This window comes from Bubalus kerabau, chromosome 6 (assembly GCF_029407905.1).
Source record: "Bubalus kerabau isolate K-KA32 ecotype Philippines breed swamp buffalo chromosome 6, PCC_UOA_SB_1v2, whole genome shotgun sequence".
In the NCBI taxonomy this organism is placed as follows: domain Eukaryota; kingdom Metazoa; phylum Chordata; class Mammalia; order Artiodactyla; family Bovidae; genus Bubalus; species Bubalus kerabau.
The window spans coordinates 11,729,528-11,752,026 of record NC_073629.1 but is presented as its reverse complement, the minus strand read 5'-3'; the positions used below and the strand labels follow the sequence as shown (position 1 = coordinate 11,752,026).

Below are 22,499 nucleotides of genomic sequence, written 5' to 3'. Positions count from 1 at the left end.
GGTCAGTTTTCATTATAATCCCAAAGAAAGGCAATGCCAAAGAATGCTCAAACTACCACACAGTTGCACTCATCTCACATGCTAGTAAAGTAATGCTCAAAATTCTCCAAGCCAGGCTTCAGCAATATGTGAACTGTGAACTTCCAGATGTTCAAGCTGGTTTTAGAAAAGGCAGAGGAACCAGACATCAAATTGCTAACATCCGCTGGATCATGGAAAAAGCAAGAGAGTTCCAGAAAAACATCTATTTCGGCTTTATTGACTATGCCAAGGCCTTTGACTGTGTGGATCACAATAAAATGTGGAAAATTTTGAAAGAGATGGGAATACCAGACCACCTGATCTGCCTCTTGAGAAAAGGTCAGGAAGCAACAGTTAGAACTGGACATGGAACAACAGACTGGTTCCAAATGGGAAAAGGAGTACGTCAAGGCTGTATATTGTCACCCTGTGTATTTAACTTATATGCAGAGTACATCATGAGAAATGCTGGACTGGAAGAAACACAAGCTGGAATCAAGATTGCCGGGAGAAATATCAATAACGTCAGATATGCAGATGACATATGCAGAGGAACTAAAAAGCCTCTTGATAAAAGTGAAAGAGGAGAGTGAAAAAGTTGGCTTAAAGCTCAACATTCAGAAAATGAAGATCATGGCATCTGGTCCCATCACTCTATGGGAAATAAATGGGGAAACAGTGTCAGGCTTTATTTTGGGGGGGTGCCAAAATCACTGCAGATGGCTACTGCAGCCATGAAATTAAAAGACGCTTACCTCTTGGAAGGAAAGTTATGACCAACCTAGATAGCATATTCAACAACAGAGACATTATTTTGCCAAAAAAGTTTCATCTAGTCAAGCCTATGGTTTTTCCTGTGGTCAGGTATGGATGTGAGAGTTGGACTGTGAAGAAGGCTGAGCACTGAAGAATTGATGATTTTGAATGGTGGTGTTGGAGAAGACTGTTGAGAGTCCCTTGGACTGCAAGGAGATCCAACCAGTCCATTCTGAAGGAGATCCACCCTGGGATTTCTTTGGAAGGAATGATGCTAAAGCTGAAACTCCAGTACTTTGGCCACCTCATGTGAAGAGTTGACTCATTGGAAAAGACTCTGATGCTGGGAGGGATTGGGAGCAGGAGGAGAAGGGGACGACAGAGGATGAGATGGCTGGATGGCATCACTGACTCGATGGACATGAGTCTGGGTGAACCCCAGGAGTTGGTGATGGACAGGGAGGCCTGGCATGCTACGATTCATGGGGTCGCAAAGAGTCGGACATGACTGAGCAACTGAATTGAATTGAACTGAATGACTTACAATCTCCAGATGTTCAACAAACCATAAGTAAGAAAGCACTAAAAACACACAGAAGCGTATTATAATTTTTCATAGCTGAAGGTAAAGAGAAAATATTGAAACAAGAGAAATTTGACATATTACATAGAGCAAAATATGATGCATTACTTACAACATTTTCATCAGAAACTAAGGAAGACAGATACATTAAATGCCATGGTAAAATGAAAAAAAAAATCTATTGATCAATAATTTTTCATCCAGTAAAGCAATTTTTGACAAAGACAAAATAAAGACATTTTCAGGTAAAAGCAGAGATAATTTGTTGCTGGCAAACATGCAGTATAAGAGTCCTTCAGGCTGAAGAAAAATGAAACTCATCATAACTTGGATATACAGCAAAGAATGGAGTACTGAAAATGGTAAATGTATGGTTAAATATAAAGGATTATATACACTAATATAATTTTCCTCTTAATTTCCTTAACAAGACATATGCATGTTTGAAAATTATAGCAATGGATTAATGGAATTAAGTAAATGGAACTCTGTATGTGCAGATGTGTGTGTGTTAGTCATTCAGTTATGTCCCACTCTTGTGGGACCCCATAGACAATGTTCTGTCTATCTCCTCTCTACATGGAATTCTTCAGGCAAGAACACTGGAGTGATGGACATTCCTTTCTCCAAGGGATCTTCCTGACCCAGGGACTGAACCCAGGCCTCCTGAATAATAGGCAAATTCTTTAACTTCTGAGCCACAAGGGAAGCCCAAATGGAATTATGCCATTGCAAATTTACTATATTTTTCTTGAAGTAATTCATTATTAAGCTTAAATAGATTGAGTTTAAAGATGCAGGCCATAATCTCTAGACTAAGAAATAAAAATAGTAAGGAAAACTGCTATAAAGTCAATAGTTACACTAATGCCATCCTAGTTTCCACATTTCATCTTTTGGGTCCTCCTAACCAATGCAGAGTACCAGGAATTATATTGTAGTTAGGAGAATGTGTTCTTAGGTACTCTTGCCCCTATGTTACAAATAGGCAGTCTTATATTAATAAATTACTTAATTTTCCCATGCCTAAGTTTTTTAGTCTGAAAAATGAGAATATTAAATAATTTTAAATACTGTGACTTTAACTGTGATTGTTAAATTAATAAAAAGCAATGAGTAAAAAGCCTGTCAGTGAAATACAAGATAACACATCATTGTTGGTTTTACTGAATCAATGAATGGGTGATAATATATATTAGAGATGCAAATATTCATGTCATTAGTATTAGTAGAGGAAAATACATGCTAAGAGTGAAGATTTAGATAAGATGATTAGCCTAGATAGACTTTCTGGACATTTTTACGTTTAAAGATAATCTGAGTGTGGTAGATTGGAAATCTGGGTGCAGATACTGCAGTATTTTGCAAAGAAGAGAAAAAAATGAAAATAAGGTAAAAATTACTTTTAAAAAATGTGACTGAAGATAGTGGGATAGACATTTGAAGATATTGATATACAAGAAGAGACTGAACCTAAGGGAGATTGGAATATTCTCAATATTTGAGTGTGAAGGTATCAGTTCAGTCGCTCAGTCATGTTCAACCCTTTGCAACCCCATGAAATGCAGCACGCCAGGCCTCCCTCTCCATCACCAACTCCCAGAGTCCACCCAAACCCATGTCCACTGAGTCAGTGATGCCATCCAACCATCTCATCCTCTGTCGTCCCCTTCTCCTCCTGCCTTCAATCTTTTCCAGCATCAGGGTCTTTTCAAATGAGTCAGTTCTTCACATCAGGTGCCCAAAGTACTGGACTTTCAACATCAGTCCTTCCAATCAACACCCAGGACTGATCTCCTTTAGGATGGACTGGTTAGATCTCCTTGCAGTCCAAGGGACTCTCAAGACTCTTCTCCAACACCACAGTTCAAAAGCATCAATTCTTCAGTGCTCAGCTTTCTTTATAGTCCAACACTCACATCCATACATGACCACTGGAAAAACCATAGCCTTGAGTACACGGACCTTTGTTGGCAAAGTAATGTCTCTGCTTTTCCATATGCTGTCTAGGTTGGTCATAACTTTCCTTCCAAGGAGTAAGCGTCTTTTAATTTCATGGCTGCAGTCACCATCTGCAGTGATTTTGAGCCCAGAAAAATAAACTCAGCCACTGTTTCCACTGTTTCCCCATCTATTTCCCATGAAATGATGGGACTGGATACCATGATCTTTGTTTTCTGAATGTTGAGCTTTAAGCCGACTTTTTCACTCTCCTCTTTCACTTTCACCAAGAGGCTTTTTAGTTCCTCTTCACTTTCTGCCAATAAGGGTGGTGTCATCTGCATATCTGAGGTTATTGATATTTCTCCCAGCAATCTTGATTCCAGCTTGTGTTTCTTCCAGCCCAGCGTTTCTCATGATGTACTCTGCATTTAAGTTAAATAAGCAGGGTGACAATATACAGCTTTGATGTACTCCTTTTCCTATTTGGAACCAGTCTGTTGTTCCATGTCCAGTTCTAACTGTTGCTTCCTGACCTGCATATAGGTTTCTCAAGAGGCAGGTCAGGTGGTCTGGTATTCCCATCTCTTTCAGAATTTTTATGTGACCTCAAAATTGAAAGAACATCAGAAATGGTCATCTAATACTTTTAAGACAACAGTAATGGAAGGTGAATACCTGTTTTATTTCTATACTTCTTATAGTGTGAATTTAAAAGCATCAATTTTAAGGTCTGTGATTTGGGACTGGTCACTTAAACTCTATCATGGTCACTTTCTTCTTCTATTAAATGCAACTGTTACCGTTTCTTTCTAACTCCTTCTAAGTTTTAAAATAGATTTAACCTATATCATGTTTAACATGTTATATCATGTTTAACACAAAATAGATGTATAAATTATTGTTTGAATTGCAATCCAGTATCCCTTTGTTCACATTTCCTTTTTCTGCTTTTCCCAAAAGAATATTTCCAGTTAATGACAAGCACAAATTGCTTGCTGAAACAGCACCCACTGGTACTGTAGAATCTTCAGAGAAAGAAGCTGTTTTCATGGAAACAGATTCACTCCTGGGAACAGGGGTTTGGAAGGTTCCCTGGTATCACTTGGGAACATCACTCTGGCTCAGAATAAGAGTTTCTAAGCTGGATCTCAAGTCCTTTCTCCTACAAACAGGTCTACTGGGGGTCAGATTAGTACATGGCTGCTTAAAGGCAGGAGTTGCCCTCACTGTCAGCCACTTCAGGTGAGTAGGGAATCCTCCCTTGTCTAATCTCTTAGAGACAGTGGAGCCTGACAGCTGATCATTGGGCTGAAAGATGTGCAACTTGCCCTTATTTTTCCTTCAATGCTTTGCATGACTCACATGAACAAGGGCTTGCAGGAAGGGTGTTATAAGAGATTATTGTTGAGCAAAACTGTTTCTTAGTTTGTATCATGTGACTGAGTGTCCCACAGTGACTGAGAAGAGTCATCATTGTTTGGGGGGAAATAATGTTTGATTAGAACACAAGGCACTTTTTATCTAGTCTTGGCTTATTATGACTTCAAGGAAGTCACTCCACCCTCTTGCCTCTGTCACTTAGTCTCTAAAATAATGTCCATCAAGCTACCAAACTTCAAGTTCTAACAGGCAACATGATGTGTCCACATGTGTATTATGTGGTATTGTGTGTATAATGTTGGTATTAATATATGTGTGGTGTGCATATCTACATATATATGTGCTGCCTGAATATATGTTAATTTACAATGTGTGTTCATTTCCAATGTGTGTGCATGTTTGATATTAATGGTAAATGTGCAGTGTATAGTTTTGAACATGTAAAATGTGCACAATTATGTGTGAGTGCTTTGCACGTGATATGCATGTATATAAATGCATGAGTATATATAGTCACATGTGTGTGTATATTGTGTATCTTTGTATTCACATATGCACATCTATGTATGTGAGAATGGATTCATAATCTGTGTGTCTAATAAAGTATGTTTCTGAAATTTATTGCTGTCTAAATCTTTTTAGTTACAACAAGTACAAAAAAATCAGAATCCACCTCCTCTTGGCTTTAGAAGAAACTAGACATCTACTGGCAAAGTGGAAAGAATCAAGTCTATCAGGATGTCACTCAGAATGGAGCAGACCAATGCAACCTTCTGGAGCGGCTTCATCTTCCTAGCCTTCTCTAACTTTGGGGAACTGCAACTCTTGCTCTTTGCATTGTTCCTCTCCCTGTATCTTGTCACCTTGACCAGCAATGTCTTCATTATTGTAGTCATCAGGCTGGACAGCTGTCTGCACACCCCCATGTACCTCTTCCTTTCCTTCTTAGCTTTCTCTGAGACCTGCTATACTTTAGGCATCATCCCTAGAATGCTTTCTGGCCTTGTCAGGGGTGGGCAGGGCATCTCCTTTGTGGGCTGTGCTGTCCAAATGTTCTTCTCTGCTTCATGGGCCTGTAGCAACTGCTTTCTTCTGGCTGCCATGGGCTTTGACAGATATGTGGCCATCTGTGCCCCACTACACTATGCCAGCCACATGAATCTTACTCTCTGTGCCCAGCTTGTTGGCACCTCATTTCTGAGTGGGTACCTCTTTGGTCTGGGAATGACACTGGTCATTTTCCACCTCCCATTCTGCAGCTCCCATGAGATCCAGCACTTTTTTTGTGACACGCCACCAGTGCTGAGCCTGGCCTGTGGAGATACAGCCCTGAGTGAGCTGGGAATCCTGATCCTCAGCCTGCTGGTTCTCCTGGTCTCCTTCTCCCTCATCTCTGTCTCCTACACCTACATCCTAGCAGTGATCCTGAGGATCTCCTCCACCAAGGGGCGGAAGAAGGCCTTCTCCACCTGTGCCTCACATCTCACAGTGGTCACTATTCACTATAGCTGTGCCTCCTTCATGTACTTGAGACCCAAAGCCAGTTACTCTCTTGAGCGGGATCAGCTTATTGCTGTCACCTATACTGTGGTGACTCCTCTCCTCAATCCCATCATTTATAGCCTAAGAAATAGGGCTGTGCAGACAGCCCTGAGAAATGCTTTCCAAGGGGGATTACTAGGTAAAGGATGAAGGCTACCTGATGGGACAGTCTCCTTTATGTAGGCTGGACAAATACCAGAAACCAAGGCCAGTGGGCCAGATGTTCAGAGTCTTAGGCCAAACCTACTTATCCCAATTCCCTGACAGAGCCCCGTCCTGTCTCTTACAGGTTCCCCAGGGCTGCTGCGGAAATGCCGAGGCAGGGCTTCCTGCTCTGGTTACTGTGCTTAACTCACACTGAGCTGAGAGTCTGAAATTTTCATTTCCAGCCCCCCATATGTCAGCACTAGTTCCTGAAACTCAGTTCATTAAGAATTTTCTAACTGAGCTAAACAAGATAAAGGGAGTTTCAAGCACCCAAGTTCAAAGCAGCCGGGGTCCTTCCAGGGATACTATAAATATTTCTAAAGTCATTATATAATTAGACTACCCCACCAATAATGTTCTTACAAGATCTGAAACTCAGTAATTATCAGGTTAGCAAATCAGTTTGAATGCTTTGCTAAATGAAAAGGTCAGTTTGTTTTGTTTTGTTGTTGTTGTTGTTGTTTTGTTTTGTTTTTTTTTTGTCTCCCACTAGATGTCTTTAATCTTTTTATGTAGGTTTTTGTTGTTGTTGTTGTTGTTTTTTACCTTTTTACCTACTGTTTTTTACCTTTACCTCATTATTTCTTTGCCCTCTTCTTTTTTAACTAGCTCTGCTAGTTGGATGGATTCTATTTACTTTCTATTTTCCTTGATAATTGCTATTCCTCTCTAAATGACCTCCTAATCTTGGATGTATGAACCTCCTTACTTGGGTCACTACTTAGCATGGATACTATCCTTTAGAATCTGTTCTGGAATTCTCTATCCTGTTTGTTTTATTTTTCACCCTCAATATGCATGGTACGAGACATTTCTAGGGATAAGTAAGTGAAAGTCACTCAGTCATGTCTGACTCTTTGCAAGCCCATGGATTGTAGCCGGCCAGGCTCCTCTGTCCATGGAATTCTTCAGTCAAGAATACAGTAAGTATTTATTTCTGGCTTACTTCACTCTGTATAATAGGCTCCAGTTTCATCCACCTCATTAGAACTGACTCAAATATATTCTTTTTAATGGCTGAGTAATACTCCATTGTGTATATCTACCACAGCTTTCTTATCCATTTGTCTGCTGATGGACATCTAGGTTGCTTCCATGTCTTGGCTATTATAAACAGTGCTGTAATGAACATTGGGGTACACTTGTCTCTTTCAATTCTGGTTTCCTTGGTGTGTATGCCCAGCAGTGGGATTGCTGGGTCGTATGGCAGTTCTATTTCCAGTTTCTTAAGGAATCTCCACACTGTTCTCCATAGTGGCTGTACTAGTTTGCATTCCCACAAACAGTGTAAGAGGGTTCCCTTTTCTTCACACCCTCTCCAGCATTTATTGCTTGTAGACTTTTGGATCGCAGCCATTCTGACTGGCATGAAATGGAACCTCATTGTGGTTTTGATTTGCATTTCTCTGATACTGAGTGATATTGAGCATCTTTTCATGTGTTTGTTAGCCATCTGTATGTCTTCTTTGGAGAAATGTCTATTTAGTTCTTTGGCCCATTTTTTGATTGGGTTGTTTATTTTTCTGGAATTGAGCTGCAGGAGTTGCTTGTATATTTTTGAGATTAGTTGTTTGTCAGTTGCTTCATTTGCTATTAATTTCTCCCATTCTGAAGGCTGTCTTTTCACCTTGCATATAGTTTCCTTTGTTGTGCAGAAGCTTTTAATTTTAATTAGGTCCCAATTGTTTATTTTTGCTTTTATTTCCAATATTCTGGGAGGTGGGTCATAGAGGATCCTGCTGTGATTTATGTCGGAGAGTGTTTTGCCTATGTCTTCCTCTAGGAGTTTTATAGTTTCTGGTTTTACATTTAGATCTTTAATCCATTTTGAGTTTATTTTTGTGTATGGTGTTAGAAAGTGTTCTAGTTTCATTCTTTTACAAGTGGTTGACCAGTTTTCCCAGCACGATTTGTTAAAAAGATTGTCTTTTCTCCATTGTATATTCTTGTCTCCTTTGTCAAAAATAAGGTGTCCATAGGTGTGTAGATTTATCTCTGGGCTTTCTATTTTGTTGCATTGATCTATATTTCTGTCTTTGTGCCAGTACCATACTGTCTTGATGACTGTGGCTTGGTAGTAGAGCCTGAAGTCAGGCAGGTTGATTCCTCCAGTTCCATTCTTCTTTCTCAAGATTGCTTTGGCTATTTGAGGTTTTTTGTATTTCCATACAAGTTGTGAAATTATTTGTTCTAGCTCTGTGAAAAATACCGTTGGTAGCTTGATAGGGATTGCATTGAATCTATAGATTGCTTTGGGTAGTATACTCATTTTCACTATATTGATTCTTCTGATCCATGAACACAGTATATTTCTCCATCTATTAGTGTCCTCTTTGATTTCTTTCACCAGTGTTTTATAGTTTTCTATATATAGGTCTTTAGTTTCTTTAGGTAGATATATTCCTAAGTATTTTATTCTTTCCGTTGCAATGGTGAATGGAATTGTCTCCTTAATTTCTCTATTTTCTCATTATTAGTGTATAGGAATGCAAGAGATTTGTGTGTTGATTTTATATCATGCAACTTTACTATATTCATTGATTAACTCTAGTAATTTTCTGGTGGACTCTTTAGGGTTTTCTATGTAGAGGATCATGTCATCTGCAAACAGTGAGAGTTTTACTTCTTCTTTTCCAATTTGGATTCCTTTTATTTCTTTTTCTGCTCTGATTGCTGTGGCCAAAACTTCCAAAACTATGTTGAATAGTAGTCGTGAGATTGGGCACCCTTGTCTTGTTCCTGACTTTAGGGGAAATGCTTTCAATTTTTCACCATTAAAGATAATGTTTGCTGTGGGTTTGTCATATATAGCTTTTATTATGTTGAGGTCTATTCATTCTATTCCTGCTTTCTGGAGAGTGTTTATCATAAATGGATGTTGAATTTTATCAAAGGCTTTCTCTGCATCTATTGAGATAATCATATGGCTTTTATTTTTCAATTTGTTAATGTGGTGTTTACATTGTTTGATTTGCAGATATTGAAGAATCCTTGCATCCCTGGGATAAAGTCCACTTGGTCATGATGTATGATCTTTTTAATGTGTTGTTGGATTCTGATTGCTAGAATTTTGTTAAGTATTTTTGCATCTATGTTCATCAGTGATATTGGCCTGTAGTTTTCTTTTTTTGTGGCATCTTTGTCAAGTTTTGGTATTAGGGTGATGGTGGCCTCATAGAATGAGTTTGGAAGTTTACCTTCCTCTGCAATTTTCTGGAGGAGTTTAAGTAGGATAGGTGTTAGCTCTTCTCTAAATTTTTGGTAGAATTCAGCTGTGCAGCCGTCTGGTCCTGGGCTTTTGTTTGTTGGAAGATTTCTGATTACAGTTTCAATTTCTGTACTTGTGATGGGTTTGTTAAGATTTTCTATTCCTTCCTGGTTCAGTTTTGGAAAGTTATACTTTTCTAAGAATTTGTCCATTTCTTCCAAGTTGTCCATTTTATGGCATATAGTTGCTGATAGTAGTCTCTTATGATCCTTTGTGTTTCTGTATTGTCTGTTGTGATCTCTCCAATTTCATTTTTAATTTTATTGATTTGATTTTTCCCCCTTTGTTTCTTGATGAGTCTAGCTAATGGTTTGTCAATGTTATTTATCCTGTCAAAGAACCAGCTTTTGGCTTTGTTGATTTTTGCTATGGTCTCTCTCTCTCTCTCTCTTTTTTTTGCATTTATTTCTGCCCTAATTTTTAAGATTGGACTCTGTGGGAGAGGGCAAGGATGGGATGATTTGGGACAATGGCATTGAAACATGTATAATATCATATGTGAAACAAATCACCAGTTCAGGTTCGATGCATGATACAGGATTCTCGGGGATGGTTCACTGGAATGACCCAGAGAAATGGTATGGGGAGAGAGGTGGGAGGGGGTTCAGGATGGGGAACACATGTGTACCCATGGCAGATTCATATTGATGTATGGCAAAACCAATACAATATTGTAAAGTAATTATCCTCCAATTAAAATAAATAAATTTATATTTTTAAAAAATGCAAAAAAAAAAAAAAAAAAGAATACAGTGAGTAGCTGTTCCTTTCTTCAGGGGATCTACCCAATCCAGGGATTAAACCCAGGTCTCCTGCATTGCAGGATGATTCTGTAAAGGTGGAATGAATTCACACAGTTGTCAGGTAGGAGTTCAAATGCAGGCTTTGCCACTTACAGTGGGACCCTGGGTAAGTTACTTAATCTTTCTCAGCTTCAAAATCCTCACCTGTCAAGTGGTTGTATTAATAACTTCATAGTTTTGCATTGCTGACTAAACAGGGTCATGAATATAAATTATTTAGTGCAATACCTGAATCATATTAATAATCATCTTCCAACAAATGTTAGCTTCTATAATTATGTGCTAAGCATATTGGTACTCGCTTTTAATTTAGGAGGAGGTTATTCTCGATGGAAGAACAGAGGAGGCTTCATGTCTAAGGTAGTACTTGAACTTATTTCCAAAGATTGAGTAAATTTTGAATTCAGTAAGTGGAAATAAAGTACATATATTCTAAGAAGACAGAACAGAATAACTAAAGTCTTAGTGGCAAGGCAATATATGCCTGTTACAGAGTACAGTGAGTTGTCCCAAGGGACAAAAATATCTCACAAATGATGGGTGAAGTTAGCTAGAGTTAAGACTTCTTTGTGCATGGCATTGTGAGTACCTTGCTTCAAACTTGATGCTTTGGGCAGTAAACCTTTGAGCAGAGAGTGGAGTTGAATCTGGAAAGTGATTTAACATTAATCCAGTAACAAAAAGTGAAGTGTGACCCCATGGACTGTAGCCTACCAGGTTCCTCTGTCCATGGGATTTTCCAGGCAAGAGTACTGGAGTAGGTTGCCATTTCCTTCTCCAGGGATCTTCCCGACCCAGGGATTGAACCCGGGTCTCCTGCATTGCAGGCAGACGCTTTACCTACTGAACTAGCAGGGAAGCTCCAATCTAGTAACAGAGAAGATGATAAATCTCAGCAGGCAGAAAACGGAGGCAAGGAAATCAATAAGAAATCCATTGACATCATTTTAAAGAAAGGCGAAATGACTTGAATAAGGATAGAAGCATTGGGAACTGACAGAAATGGTAGACATAAGAGATTTTGAAAATGTAGGATTCATGTGATTCATCAGTAAGTTAGAAGTGGGACAAGACTTAAGAGAGAGAAGAATGTATTTTAAGGGAATGTTTTGCAGATAGGAATCCATGTTGCTCTATGCTCTCAGTGAAGAAGCATATCCTCTAGTGAGAATTCAATGGAAATCAATTCTGGAAGAAAGAAAGCTAGTCCAAGAGAAGAGAACAAGTTGTAGAGAAATAGAGTGAAAGGACTTGAGTAGAAAGAACTTGCATCAGAGAAGAAAAGCCATGTACTCTAAACTCCTTTTCAGTGAGTTTTGAAGTAACCTCCTCATTGCACTGAGGCTGTTTGAGCAAATTCATTTCCAAAATGTATGCAGTTCATCTAGAATAATATTCCCTAAATGCACACTTAGCAACAATGTGTAGAGATGTTCTAAAAATTGCTAAGTATTACTCAGAAGTTCGGGTTTTCCTGGTGACTCAGATGGTAAAGAATCTACCTGCAATGCAAGAGACCCAGGTTTGATCTTTGGAGAGGGGAATGGCTACCCACTTCTGTATTCTTGCCTGGAGAATTCCATGGACAGAGGAGCCTGGTGGACTATAGTCCTTCGGGTTGCAAAGAGTCAGGAAAGACTGAACCACAAACACTTTCACTTTCACTCAAAGGTCCATCTACCTTCTAAATGTAGTAGTCTTAAGTATGAAAGGCTATAAAAATCACCTGTGGGATCATCCAGTATACATTCCTGGGAACCATCTCCATAGATCCTGACACAATTGCTCTGAGGTGGCAGGCAGAAATAATCTACAAAACCCCTTTGGTAATTCAAATTTCCTTCCTTGATTACAAATACAGCCATATGCCTAAACAAGTCCTCCTGCCAAGTACATACACACATACACATAGCCAAGCAGAGGTCCCCTGATATGAATATGACCACATATGCCCTTTAAAAAAAAAAAAACTCATGTCTTTTTAAAGAGTCAATTAATTCCATAAGTTTCTGGAATCATTTTGCTTGAGTTTAAAGCATACTTTTGCCACTTTTTAGATGTGTGATCTAGAGGAAGTTTATTAACATTTCTGGGCCTCCATTATCAATGCCAAAATGGAATTTAAACAGTATCTATTTTGTAGGGCTTTTTGTGATGATTAAGATAAAATATTTAGAACAGAGTCTGCCATACATGAAACACCCAACATGACAATCTATTCTTATTTGAAGTTTCTAGGCAGCATCACTTTAGGCTGACACATTTGTTACCTAGTTTATGCTGGCAGGAGTCAGTGCCATGCACGTAATATATCATGATACAACCAGACAAGAGTAAAATGCTGTTACCTGGCACAGTGCCTGGCTGGAGAAGATAGGAAGATGGAGTTAGATCCATCTCAGAGGAGTAGGTACTGGGAAATGGGTCAGGCTCTAGGGAAAAAGAATCAGATGACTTTCAGGAAAAAATTTGGCATCAGGGAGGCCCATAAAATGTTAAGAAGAAAATTCAGTTAGGAGTGAATTTTGGGGACCCAACCAAGTGGTAGTAATCATGAAAGAAAAATCAAGAGTGTAGGCTGTATCTCAGAGGCAGTCTTCACTCTATAAATTATAAAGAAGAGAATTACTGAAATTAGAACAGGGATTCTAGCTTAAGATAAGTAAACAGAAGATCTAGAAATGATGACTATATAACATGTGGAGCTTAACCCTGAGATCAAGAGGGAAATTTGATACAAGTTCTTTTTTTCTTTTTTTTTATATATTTTATTTTTTAACTTTACAATATTGTATTGGTTTTGCCATATATCAAAATGAGTCTGCCACAGGTATACATGTGTTCCCCATCCTGAGCCCTCCTCCCTCCTCCTTCCCCATACCATCCCTCTGGGTCATCCCAGTGCACCAGCCCCAAGCATCCAGTATCGTGCATCGAACCTGGACTAATACAAGTTCTAATTGTTGTAATATTATAAGTTGAATATTTATATTCATAGTTAAGTTATATATGATACTTCCCATATTGTCATTTTTTTTGCTTGAGTGCACATGTGGTCAGAATCTGATTTCAGAAGGTGCTGTGTGTAACTCTAACAGTACCATCTTTTTAAGGCATTTTTTATTGATTCTTTAGATAATTGCTATCTTTTTTAGCCTCTATATTATTGCAAAATGTTGGCTGGATGAAACACAAGCTGGAATCCAGATTTCCAGGAGAAATATCAATAACCTCAGATATGCAGTTGACACCACCCTTATGGCAGAAAGTGAAGAGGAACTAAAGAGCCTCTTGATGAAAGTGAAAGACGAGAGTAAAAAAAGCTGGCTTAAAACTCAGCATTCAAAAAACTAAGATCATGGCATCTGGTTCCATCACTTCATGGTGAATAGATGGGGAAACAGTGGAAACCATGGCAGACTTTATTTTCTTGGCTCCCAAATCACTTCAGATGGTGACTGAAGCCATGAAATTAAAAGATGTTTGCTCCTTGGAAGAAACGCTATGACCACCTAGACAGCATATTAAAAAACAGAGACATTACTTTGGTAACTAAGGTCCATTTAGTCAAAGCTATGGTTTTTTCTAATAGTCATGTATGGATATGAAAGCTGAGGGCCAAAGAATTGAAGTTTTTAAACTCTGGTGTTGGAGAAGACCTTGAGAGTCCCTTGGACTCCAAGGAGATCAAATCAGTCGGTCCTAAAGGAAATCAATCCTGAATATTCATTGGAAGGACTGATGCTGAAGATGAAACTTCAATACTTTGGCCACCTGATGAGAAGAACTGACTCATTGGAAAAGACCCTGATGCTGGGAAAGATTGAAGGCAGGTGGAAAAGGGGATGAGAGAGGATGAGATGGTTGGATGGCATCACTGACTAAATGGACATGAATTTGAACAAACTCCAGGTGTTGGTGGTGGACAGGGAAACCTGGCATGCTGCAGTCCATGTGGTCACAAAAAGTTGGACACACAAAAAAAGTGTGGTCATAAAAAGTTGAGCACCTGAACTAACTTTTGTTGATTCTTTAGATAAATACTATCTTCTTTAGCCTCTATGTTATTAATCTCCTTTTCTGAGATGTTACTAATGATACTTTGCCTTTAAAGACTCATCACATGCCTAACAAACTGATTTAGGACTTCCAGATTTTTGGCAGGGATCAAGGGGAGAATGGAACCATATTCACATTTGCCTTTGATTATTACAAACAAGCACTTTTTTTAGATTTTCCAGGCTCAATAAGTGTGATATTAAATGATACTAATTTTTGATGACCTAACAGGCTATGAATTTTTCCAACTATAATGATATTTTTCAGCTCATAATTTGGTAACAATTTAGACATTTATGAAAAATTTTTGAAATATGTTTTATTATTTTTCATAATATGTAATTGTTTAAGTAAAAATCAGTAAAACAAACAAACAAGCAAACAAAAACCTATACATTATAAGCCGCAAAGACAGCTTTTTAGTTTTAACTAAAATTTCTTTAAATGGCTCCTGTGACAGGATTTATCCCTTAGTAAGGACTAATATCTGTGCAAAGAATGAGACTGAGACTTGAAATGGTAATCAAGTGACCATATACATGGACTGGAAGGCAGAAACTGTGCAGGATACACAAACAGCTAGGCTGTTTCATTTCATGCTGATCAAGGAAATAAGTCTACTCACAAGCAAATGGCACAATGCATTTTTACAAGTCAGGACAGAATGTCAGCATTCAAACCAGTTCAGATCAAACTTGGGCTGAAAATTATTTGGAAATAGCACCACCTCTTGTGTATTTTTCCTTAATTTTATTAAAAAGAAAAATTTGACTAACTCTTACACTAATAGATAAAAGTAAATGAAAACAAAGATTCCTTTTTAAAAATATTTGGCCGCATTGGGTCTTAGTTGTGGAATGTGGGATTTTTATTGCATCGTGTATTATGCTTCATTGTGGCATTTCAGCTATCTAGCTATGGTGCAGGCTTAGTTACTCCAACACATGTGGGATTCTAGTTCCCCTACCAGAGATGAACCCACATCCCCTGCATTGTGAGAAGGATTCTTAACCACTGAACTACCAAAGAAGTCCCAAAGATTCTTTTTTATCACATTAAAATTTTGATAAAAATTCAGGCACATAGAGGACAAAAGGAAAATCTTCTATGCTCCTATTCGGCTGTTCCAAGAGTAATAACATTCACCTTAATAGGGAAGTATGAAAAACGGACAGATTAAGAAGAAAATGGGTGCTATGCTGGTCTTCCCTGTATGGTTCCATTTTATAGATGAAAATATCAGGGTTTCCCAGAATATCAAATATCTCCATTTTCAAATGCAAGAATTTAATCAAATTTCAAGCTCAAGAAACACTTTGTAAATTATCTTGAATCTTATGTATCTACTTTACCAAGGCCCTAATTTACAGTATATTTTGTTGCCTATATTTAGATGATAGTACAATTCTCAGAAATGTAGAAACTTAACTGAATCAGGAACATTTTATTTCACATTGTCCTCTCAAAAGTAAGAACTGCAAAAAAATGCTTTAAAAAAAAAGGAAATACTTTATTCTATAATCAGAACAAAATAAAGTAATATTACATAGAACCCAACAAATGAAAAATAGAAACTTTGTTTAACACCCTTCAGCAGTGATAGTTGCATATAAAATAAACCCATGGCCTCCTCTCCTCTGATGTCATTAATTCCTTTATCTCTCAAGCTCGAGATTTCTTCTTTCAGGTCCTACAATAAATGTAACACACACACACACACACACACACACAACTGTCTTCCCATCTTCCATATCTGCCTATTTCCTTCATCCCCCAATACTTCCCACAACATCAAGGTTCTCTGACCCAGAAAAAGCTGTCTTTCACTTGCCAAAGTAAGAACTGATGAAGCCAACGTAATCATAGCCAGCAGGTTGGCTTCGGCCCCGGGGATCCACATATTGCTGCATACGTGAGGCACAGAATGACACTTGTTCTGGGGTTAGGGCCTGAAACATTAAAAGAAAAAAAAAAATTACCGTGACAGAAATTCAGAATAGCTGGTTCCTTTGGGCTTCGAATATGCCCTAAACTCAGGAAGTAGAGAGGTTTGGGCAAAAGCAGCTGGTCCCGGGCCTATCACGTGCTTTTCTTATAGAAAGAAATCTGTAATTTCTAATGAATAAGACCAACTCATCTTTTCAACTCAGTTCTTATCCAAAGACTCCCATTTCATTCTGATTGCACTGTTTACCCTGTTCTTTAAATTTGGCTTATTAAATAAACAGAATAAAGAAATAGTCTTAAAACCAAGTAGCATGTTTGGGATTAATGATGAAATAATTAGATATTGACTATAGGTTTTTGAGTTGGGTCAAAACAACATGAGGTAGTGACCAAAGCAAATGATAACCAGTGCGTGACAATATCTGAGAAAACATGGGGAAGAGGAAAGTAATTGCCTATAGTAACTAGGGAGCCAGACCTGAGATGAACAAAATCTAGATGATTATAAGAGTGCAGTGAGAGTGGATAGAAATGGGAATCTGACCTGCTTCATGTCCTCTTTCGTAATATAGGCTTTGCCCTCTGCCAGAGCTTGGAAAGAATCTTCTAGTTCATCACTGGATCTGATGTTCTCTGACTCCTTGTCAGTCAAGAAGTCGATGTACTCGTCTTTTGAGATATAGCCCTTTCTGTTGGAGAAATAGATCAGAAACTGTCCCCTCTCGGGACAGAGAGGAAGACAGGTCCCTTTCTCATTCTACTCAGTGTCTCAGAGACAGAAATAAGATGAACCCTCTAAGTGCCTGTTCCATCTCAGCTCTCTGAGACAATGGGATATGACCTTTATTTGATCCCCATCCTCATACCCTTAAGTCAAATAAACAGTTTTTTAAGTTTCAGTCACTATTTCCACATGAGTAATTCAGCCTGACTCCCTAAGTAGAATTTGGGAATTTTCCACTAGCTCCATCTCTAGGTATCTAAAGCTCTTCAAACTGAGCTGAAGGCCTCTATTTCTAGTATTCTAAAAGGGTACCAAAAGCTGCCCAATTCATTTATGGTAGTCTTTATCTTCCTACTCTCAAGATGAATTAATTTTACATTTTATGGATCATTTTACTTTCTGCATTTGCCCCCTTCCCCCAAGACCTATTCCCTGCTGTGGTCTGGGCTTTGGTCTTCCTCCTACCTCCCTGGATCAACAGCATCCAGGAATTTCTCAAACTTGGGCTCAGGTTCACCCTCCTCCACCATGGGCAAGTAGTAATTGAGCCCTCTCAGGCAGGACCGGAAATCTTTGTGACTCAAGCGACCTGTCAAATTCTCATCAAAGTGCCTAAAGAACAAAAAATATTTAATCAGGTTCACCAAGAATCAGATCAAACCACATGGAGGGAAAAAATAGTTATTTAGAACTTCATTCTGAATTGCATGCAAAACAATCAGCTATGAAGCTATACACACCTAAAGGTTGTTTCAAACTCTTGTCGTGTCTCTTCACTGAGACCAGTGATGTCTCTGAAAGAAAAAAAAAATTAACCCATGAAATAAAACAGAGAAATATAAATAGACATGCCATAATAGTAATAGAGGAATTTTAGTGACTATTAGGCTAGTCAAGTCACCTAGTTCAGGGACTGGCAAACTATGGTCCATGGGCCAGGTCCAGGAGATCACTCACTTTTGTACAGTCAATGAACTGAGAATAGTTTTTACATGATTGAAAATAATAAAAAAAGAAGAATATTTCCTTAAACTTTAAAAATTGTGAGAAATTCAAATCTTAGCATCCATAAATAAAATTTCCCTGGAATATGTTTATGTTTATTCATTTATGAATTATCAATATCTGTTTTCACAACAGCAGAACTGAGTAACAGCACAGCAGTTAAAACAAAGGCTAAATTGCTCACAAATTCTACAATATTATCAGGATTTTTACAGAAAAAGCTTGTCTAAATAACTAATGCTGCCAAAATATTTTATTTAGAAAAAAAATTATCTTCTGCTCTATACTTGGAATATTTCTTTCACTCCAGACATTTTAATGGGAATTTTACAAAAGGGAATGCTCTCTGAAGAGGTCATATAAGATGGTGCATAGACTCTGAGAAATGGATGGTAAGTAGACCCAGGAGTATGATAGTACTGTCTCGCAGTTTATAGTGGACTCATATCTTTTTTTTTTTTTTTTAAGTCATTCTCTGGGTCAGCAAAGAGAGAAAACTGGTTCTGGAGTTAATAAGTGCACTATCAGTGAAGCAGCCATTGTATCCAGTACCCCCAAAGTTTAGTCTTGGGACTAAGTTTCTAATACCTAACACCACCCACATCCTTGCCCAGCCTTAACCACAAGTTCTCAATACCTGGCTTGGATTTGTTCTTCTAGACTGTGTTGCCTTCGCATCCCAAGCTGGTAGAGCTGGTCCCACTGTTGAGCCAGCCCGATGGTGCTGTATTTAAGGTCTAGGACCAGAGCCTCTTCTAAGCTTTCTCCCAGGTCCTCAATCTTGGTCAGTTGATGCTTCTTTGCCTGGATTTCCTTTTGCTTCCTCTGGAAAAAGACAAAGAAGAGAAGCAGTTATCTGGGGTACCAGGTCCAAATCTAGGAATAATATGGAAGGTAAGAAGCTGATAAGTTTAGATTTCCCTTCATTGCTCCTTTTCAATTATCTTCAGGAAATTTCCTGTCCTTTGTAAAAATTGAACTACTCAGGAAAACCATATCAATTCTCCATTCCTAATTTATAAAATGGTGGGAAGTTTAAGTGATATGACCTCTGTCATTCTGGTAATCTGTAATATATAAATGTAAGGGTTAGCAGTCATACACTGTAAATGGAGAAGGGTAGGACTTCTAGGATCCATGCATCATCAGCTCTCAGTGATCTGCATCATGAATGATTTGCATTATTGATTGTAGTTGATTTCTGAGGCCCACTTAAACTTCCCAGTGTTCACACATCAGTCTCCTTCACTGGCTTGGACAGACTTCTACAAGATGCTTCTGTCAGGCACATTAAATGCCAAATATCAGCATTTAGGTCATGCTTTGTCAACAGGGAAATATCTTTCCCTAAAGAAAGTGAAAAGTGAAATAGCTCAGTCGTGTCCAGCTCTTTGCGACCCCATGGACAGTAGCCTACCAGGCTCCTTCATCCATGGGATTTTCCAGACAAGAATACTGGAGTGGGTTGCAATTTCCTTCTCCAGGAGATCTTCCCAACCCAAGGATTGAACCCGGGTCTCCTGCATTGTAGGCAGACACTTTATTGTCTGAGCCACAAGGGAAATCCTAAAGAAGGGAGAAGTGAATTAGTCATGATGATGGGGGTAGGTGTGAAAGGTGTGAAAATATATTAGATATTACAGTGGTTTGTGGTCTCCAAAAATCAATCCTACCTGACAACATCTTTTTTAGCATTAAGTTCTCTCTTTGGGGATAAATTAGATTTAATTAATTACATATTTTTTCTGGTGGGGAAGCAATAATAAAGATAAGGTGAAAGTTAAAAATACTGTTCTAGCCACTTCTTCACCCAATTGTTAAGAGACAATTTATATTCAATTTTATTTTCTTACCACATCAAATAACATAAATGTGTCAATGTTACAAGTTGTATGCACTTTTGTATTTGTTCCCTTACTTAATAACTATAGTAAATCTATAATGTAGATATTATTGACTCCATTGTGTAGATACAGAAATTAAAGTTGAGATTTAAGCAAACTGACATCCATGTCCATGAAGTGGTGGCCAATGGTTAGAATGCAAATTGTTGGCAAGATTGACAGCAGAGCCTTAGGCTTTTGACTTTTGGGCCAGGGATTTACCTAAAGGAATCACCAGTTTCCTTTGAGTAGTTCTTGAACTCCTGTAAATTCCAGCAATATTTAGAACTAATGAATAAACATTACTTACTTTATTTGCTTCCAGCTGGGATTCTAGTGTTCCTGTTTCTTTCAGCAAAGATCTAGTTAAGAACCAGAGGAAAACATTACTTATAATATCAGAAGTCAGTATGTTACACAAATAGACCAACCCAAATCTCCTACACTTCTATAAGTTCTTCCAAGTTATATGGCCTTTCTGAAATGAATTTCACAATGCCAATTTTTCATGAAATCAGATCCTCTCTGTTGAGTTGGTAACCTTGCTGGACAGATGAAAAGCAAAGTAAGGTTCCTCTATGTTTACAAGAGAGCTTCCATACTCTCCTAGTTCTTATTTTCAAATATACCCTTAACCTAATGTAAGCAAGACTCTTACATTACTCTTACTCTTACATTACTCTTAGTGGGTGATAGGGCCAGAATAATATACATGCTTCTCCTTATCCCACGTTTTATTTAAGGGCCTTCTTACCCCACATATATTTTATCAGATTTGCAGTGGGATGAAGATACTTTAATACTAAGGCCTCCTTAATTAATTCTTTCAGAGTGATACAAAAAAACAAACAGGATAACATAAAATACTGACCCATCCAGAAAATAGTCCCTGGATATGGAGGTCCAGAACAGGAATCAGGAGAGAGAAAAGGAAAATCATGTTAACAAGGATTATTTCAATAATCTTCTTTCTTCAGATGTGTGATACATTCTAAATTCTTTGTACCTGAAGGATGAATCTGTTCAACCCACTGTCCTCAAAGTGTCCCCCATACTGAGAAACCCAGAGCCTTCTGTGCAGCTCGTTGCTTTAGGATGAAGAGCTCAGGGGTCAGGCCCAGCTCAGTATCAGGCCCCTGCTGCCAGAGATGAGAGATCAAAGCCAGAGGCAGAGGAGGGTGAGCTGTGTGTCCTTTGTCTTCAGTCAGATGTTTTTTTTTTTAAGCCATGATACAGGATTTCTTTCTGTTCCTTCTTTGGTTTATCCTTGTCAGTGAGCTCATAGGAACAGAAGCATGAATTGTCTAAACTGACACTTTAAACTGTCAAAACTCCACAATTCTGAGATACCTGCTGAATACAGTCTACCAAGTTTGACCACTTATTCATTTATTATACACTCCAAGTCTCCTCTTTTCCAGGTCATTTGCCCCAGAAGATATAACAAATGTTATTTTCATGTATAGAGCATTTTGCATTTAATAAAAGCAATTAGCATATATTATCGCACTTGATTCTCATGACAGTTTTAGTAGTCAAGCAATATAATAGTTTCCTATGAAGTATTCACAGTATTCTCTGGTTGTACCAATAAACACATATGTGACCTTGAACAAGTCAATTTATCTACTGAACTTCTTTCCACATTTAGAAACAGAAGTAATAACATCAGTGCGGTACACTCTTCAAGGTTATTCTGAAAGTTAAGTGAAATAATGGCTTATAAAATTACAGTGTAAAGTGCAAAGGGGAAGGCACATGTAAGTGAATGTTATTATTTTGGGGCTGTAATTATAGGCAAGAGGAAAAAAGTGAGACTTTCAAATAGTGAATAAAGAATGGGCAATGAGATGAAATTCTCATTTCTCAATTTTGCAGTGACTGATTTAGAATACAGTCAATTTCAGATACAAAGCACAGACAGGATATGGTGATTTTAGGGCAGCATAAGTACTGTAAGAATTATCCTCTTCCCTCAGCTATGTATTCCATCCCCAGAGTGGAATGTGTGGCATAAGGATCGTGAGTTTGGGGGTATCACAGCAAACCTTGTCTCCAAGATCCAATTAAGGAAGGCACTGGCATTCTGTTCAAATTCCTGGCACATCTCAAAGTTCTTGATCTGTCTTGCCTCTTCCTTTTCCAACTCCTGCTCTCTTTCCTAAAATCCCAAATCACAGATAGTAGTGTGCACATTGAAGACTTTTTCTTGCAATAAAGTAACTGGTTCCTAGGCTCATCTGCACATCTCCCCTCTTCCAAATTTCACCTGCCTTCCAATGGCATTGCCTGTGCGCTCAAATTTATTCCAGTCCACCTCTTCTCATCTCAGAAATATGAAAGAAGCTTATCCAACTTTTCAGAAGTACTTGCAGGT

General features: G+C 38.3%; 2 protein-coding genes across 2 annotated transcripts in view; one reads left to right on the top strand and one right to left on the bottom strand.

Annotated features, from left to right (window-relative positions):
* The first annotated feature begins 5,422 nt into the window (after positions 1-5,422).
* On the top strand, positions 5,423-6,376 carry LOC129655962 (olfactory receptor 10Z1). The gene has a single exon (XM_055586759.1). It carries the CDS (start codon positions 5,423-5,425, stop codon positions 6,374-6,376), a length of 954 nt encoding a protein of 317 aa, XP_055442734.1.
* Positions 6,377-16,113: 9,737 nt separating this feature from the next.
* Positions 16,114-22,499, bottom strand: part of SPTA1 (spectrin alpha, erythrocytic 1) — an 87,036-nt gene continuing 80,650 nt past the window's right edge. Inside the window, exons 44-51 of the mRNA XM_055586758.1 lie at positions 22,171-22,283; positions 20,994-21,011; positions 20,433-20,484; positions 18,877-19,064; positions 17,975-18,028; positions 17,700-17,846; positions 17,055-17,199; positions 16,114-16,512 (exon numbers count right to left, since the gene is read on the bottom strand). Coding sequence (XP_055442733.1) covers positions 16,387-16,512; positions 17,055-17,199; positions 17,700-17,846; positions 17,975-18,028; positions 18,877-19,064; positions 20,433-20,484; positions 20,994-21,011; positions 22,171-22,283 — 843 coding nt within the window. The 3' untranslated portion in view covers positions 16,114-16,386. The remainder of the gene's footprint in view (positions 16,513-17,054; positions 17,200-17,699; positions 17,847-17,974; positions 18,029-18,876; positions 19,065-20,432; positions 20,485-20,993; positions 21,012-22,170; positions 22,284-22,499) is intronic.

Excerpts from the sequence above, each read along its gene's own strand:
- LOC129655962 (XM_055586759.1), top strand. The coding sequence starts at position 5,423 with ATGTCACTCAGAATGGAGCAGACCAATGCAACCTTCTGGAGCGGCTTC.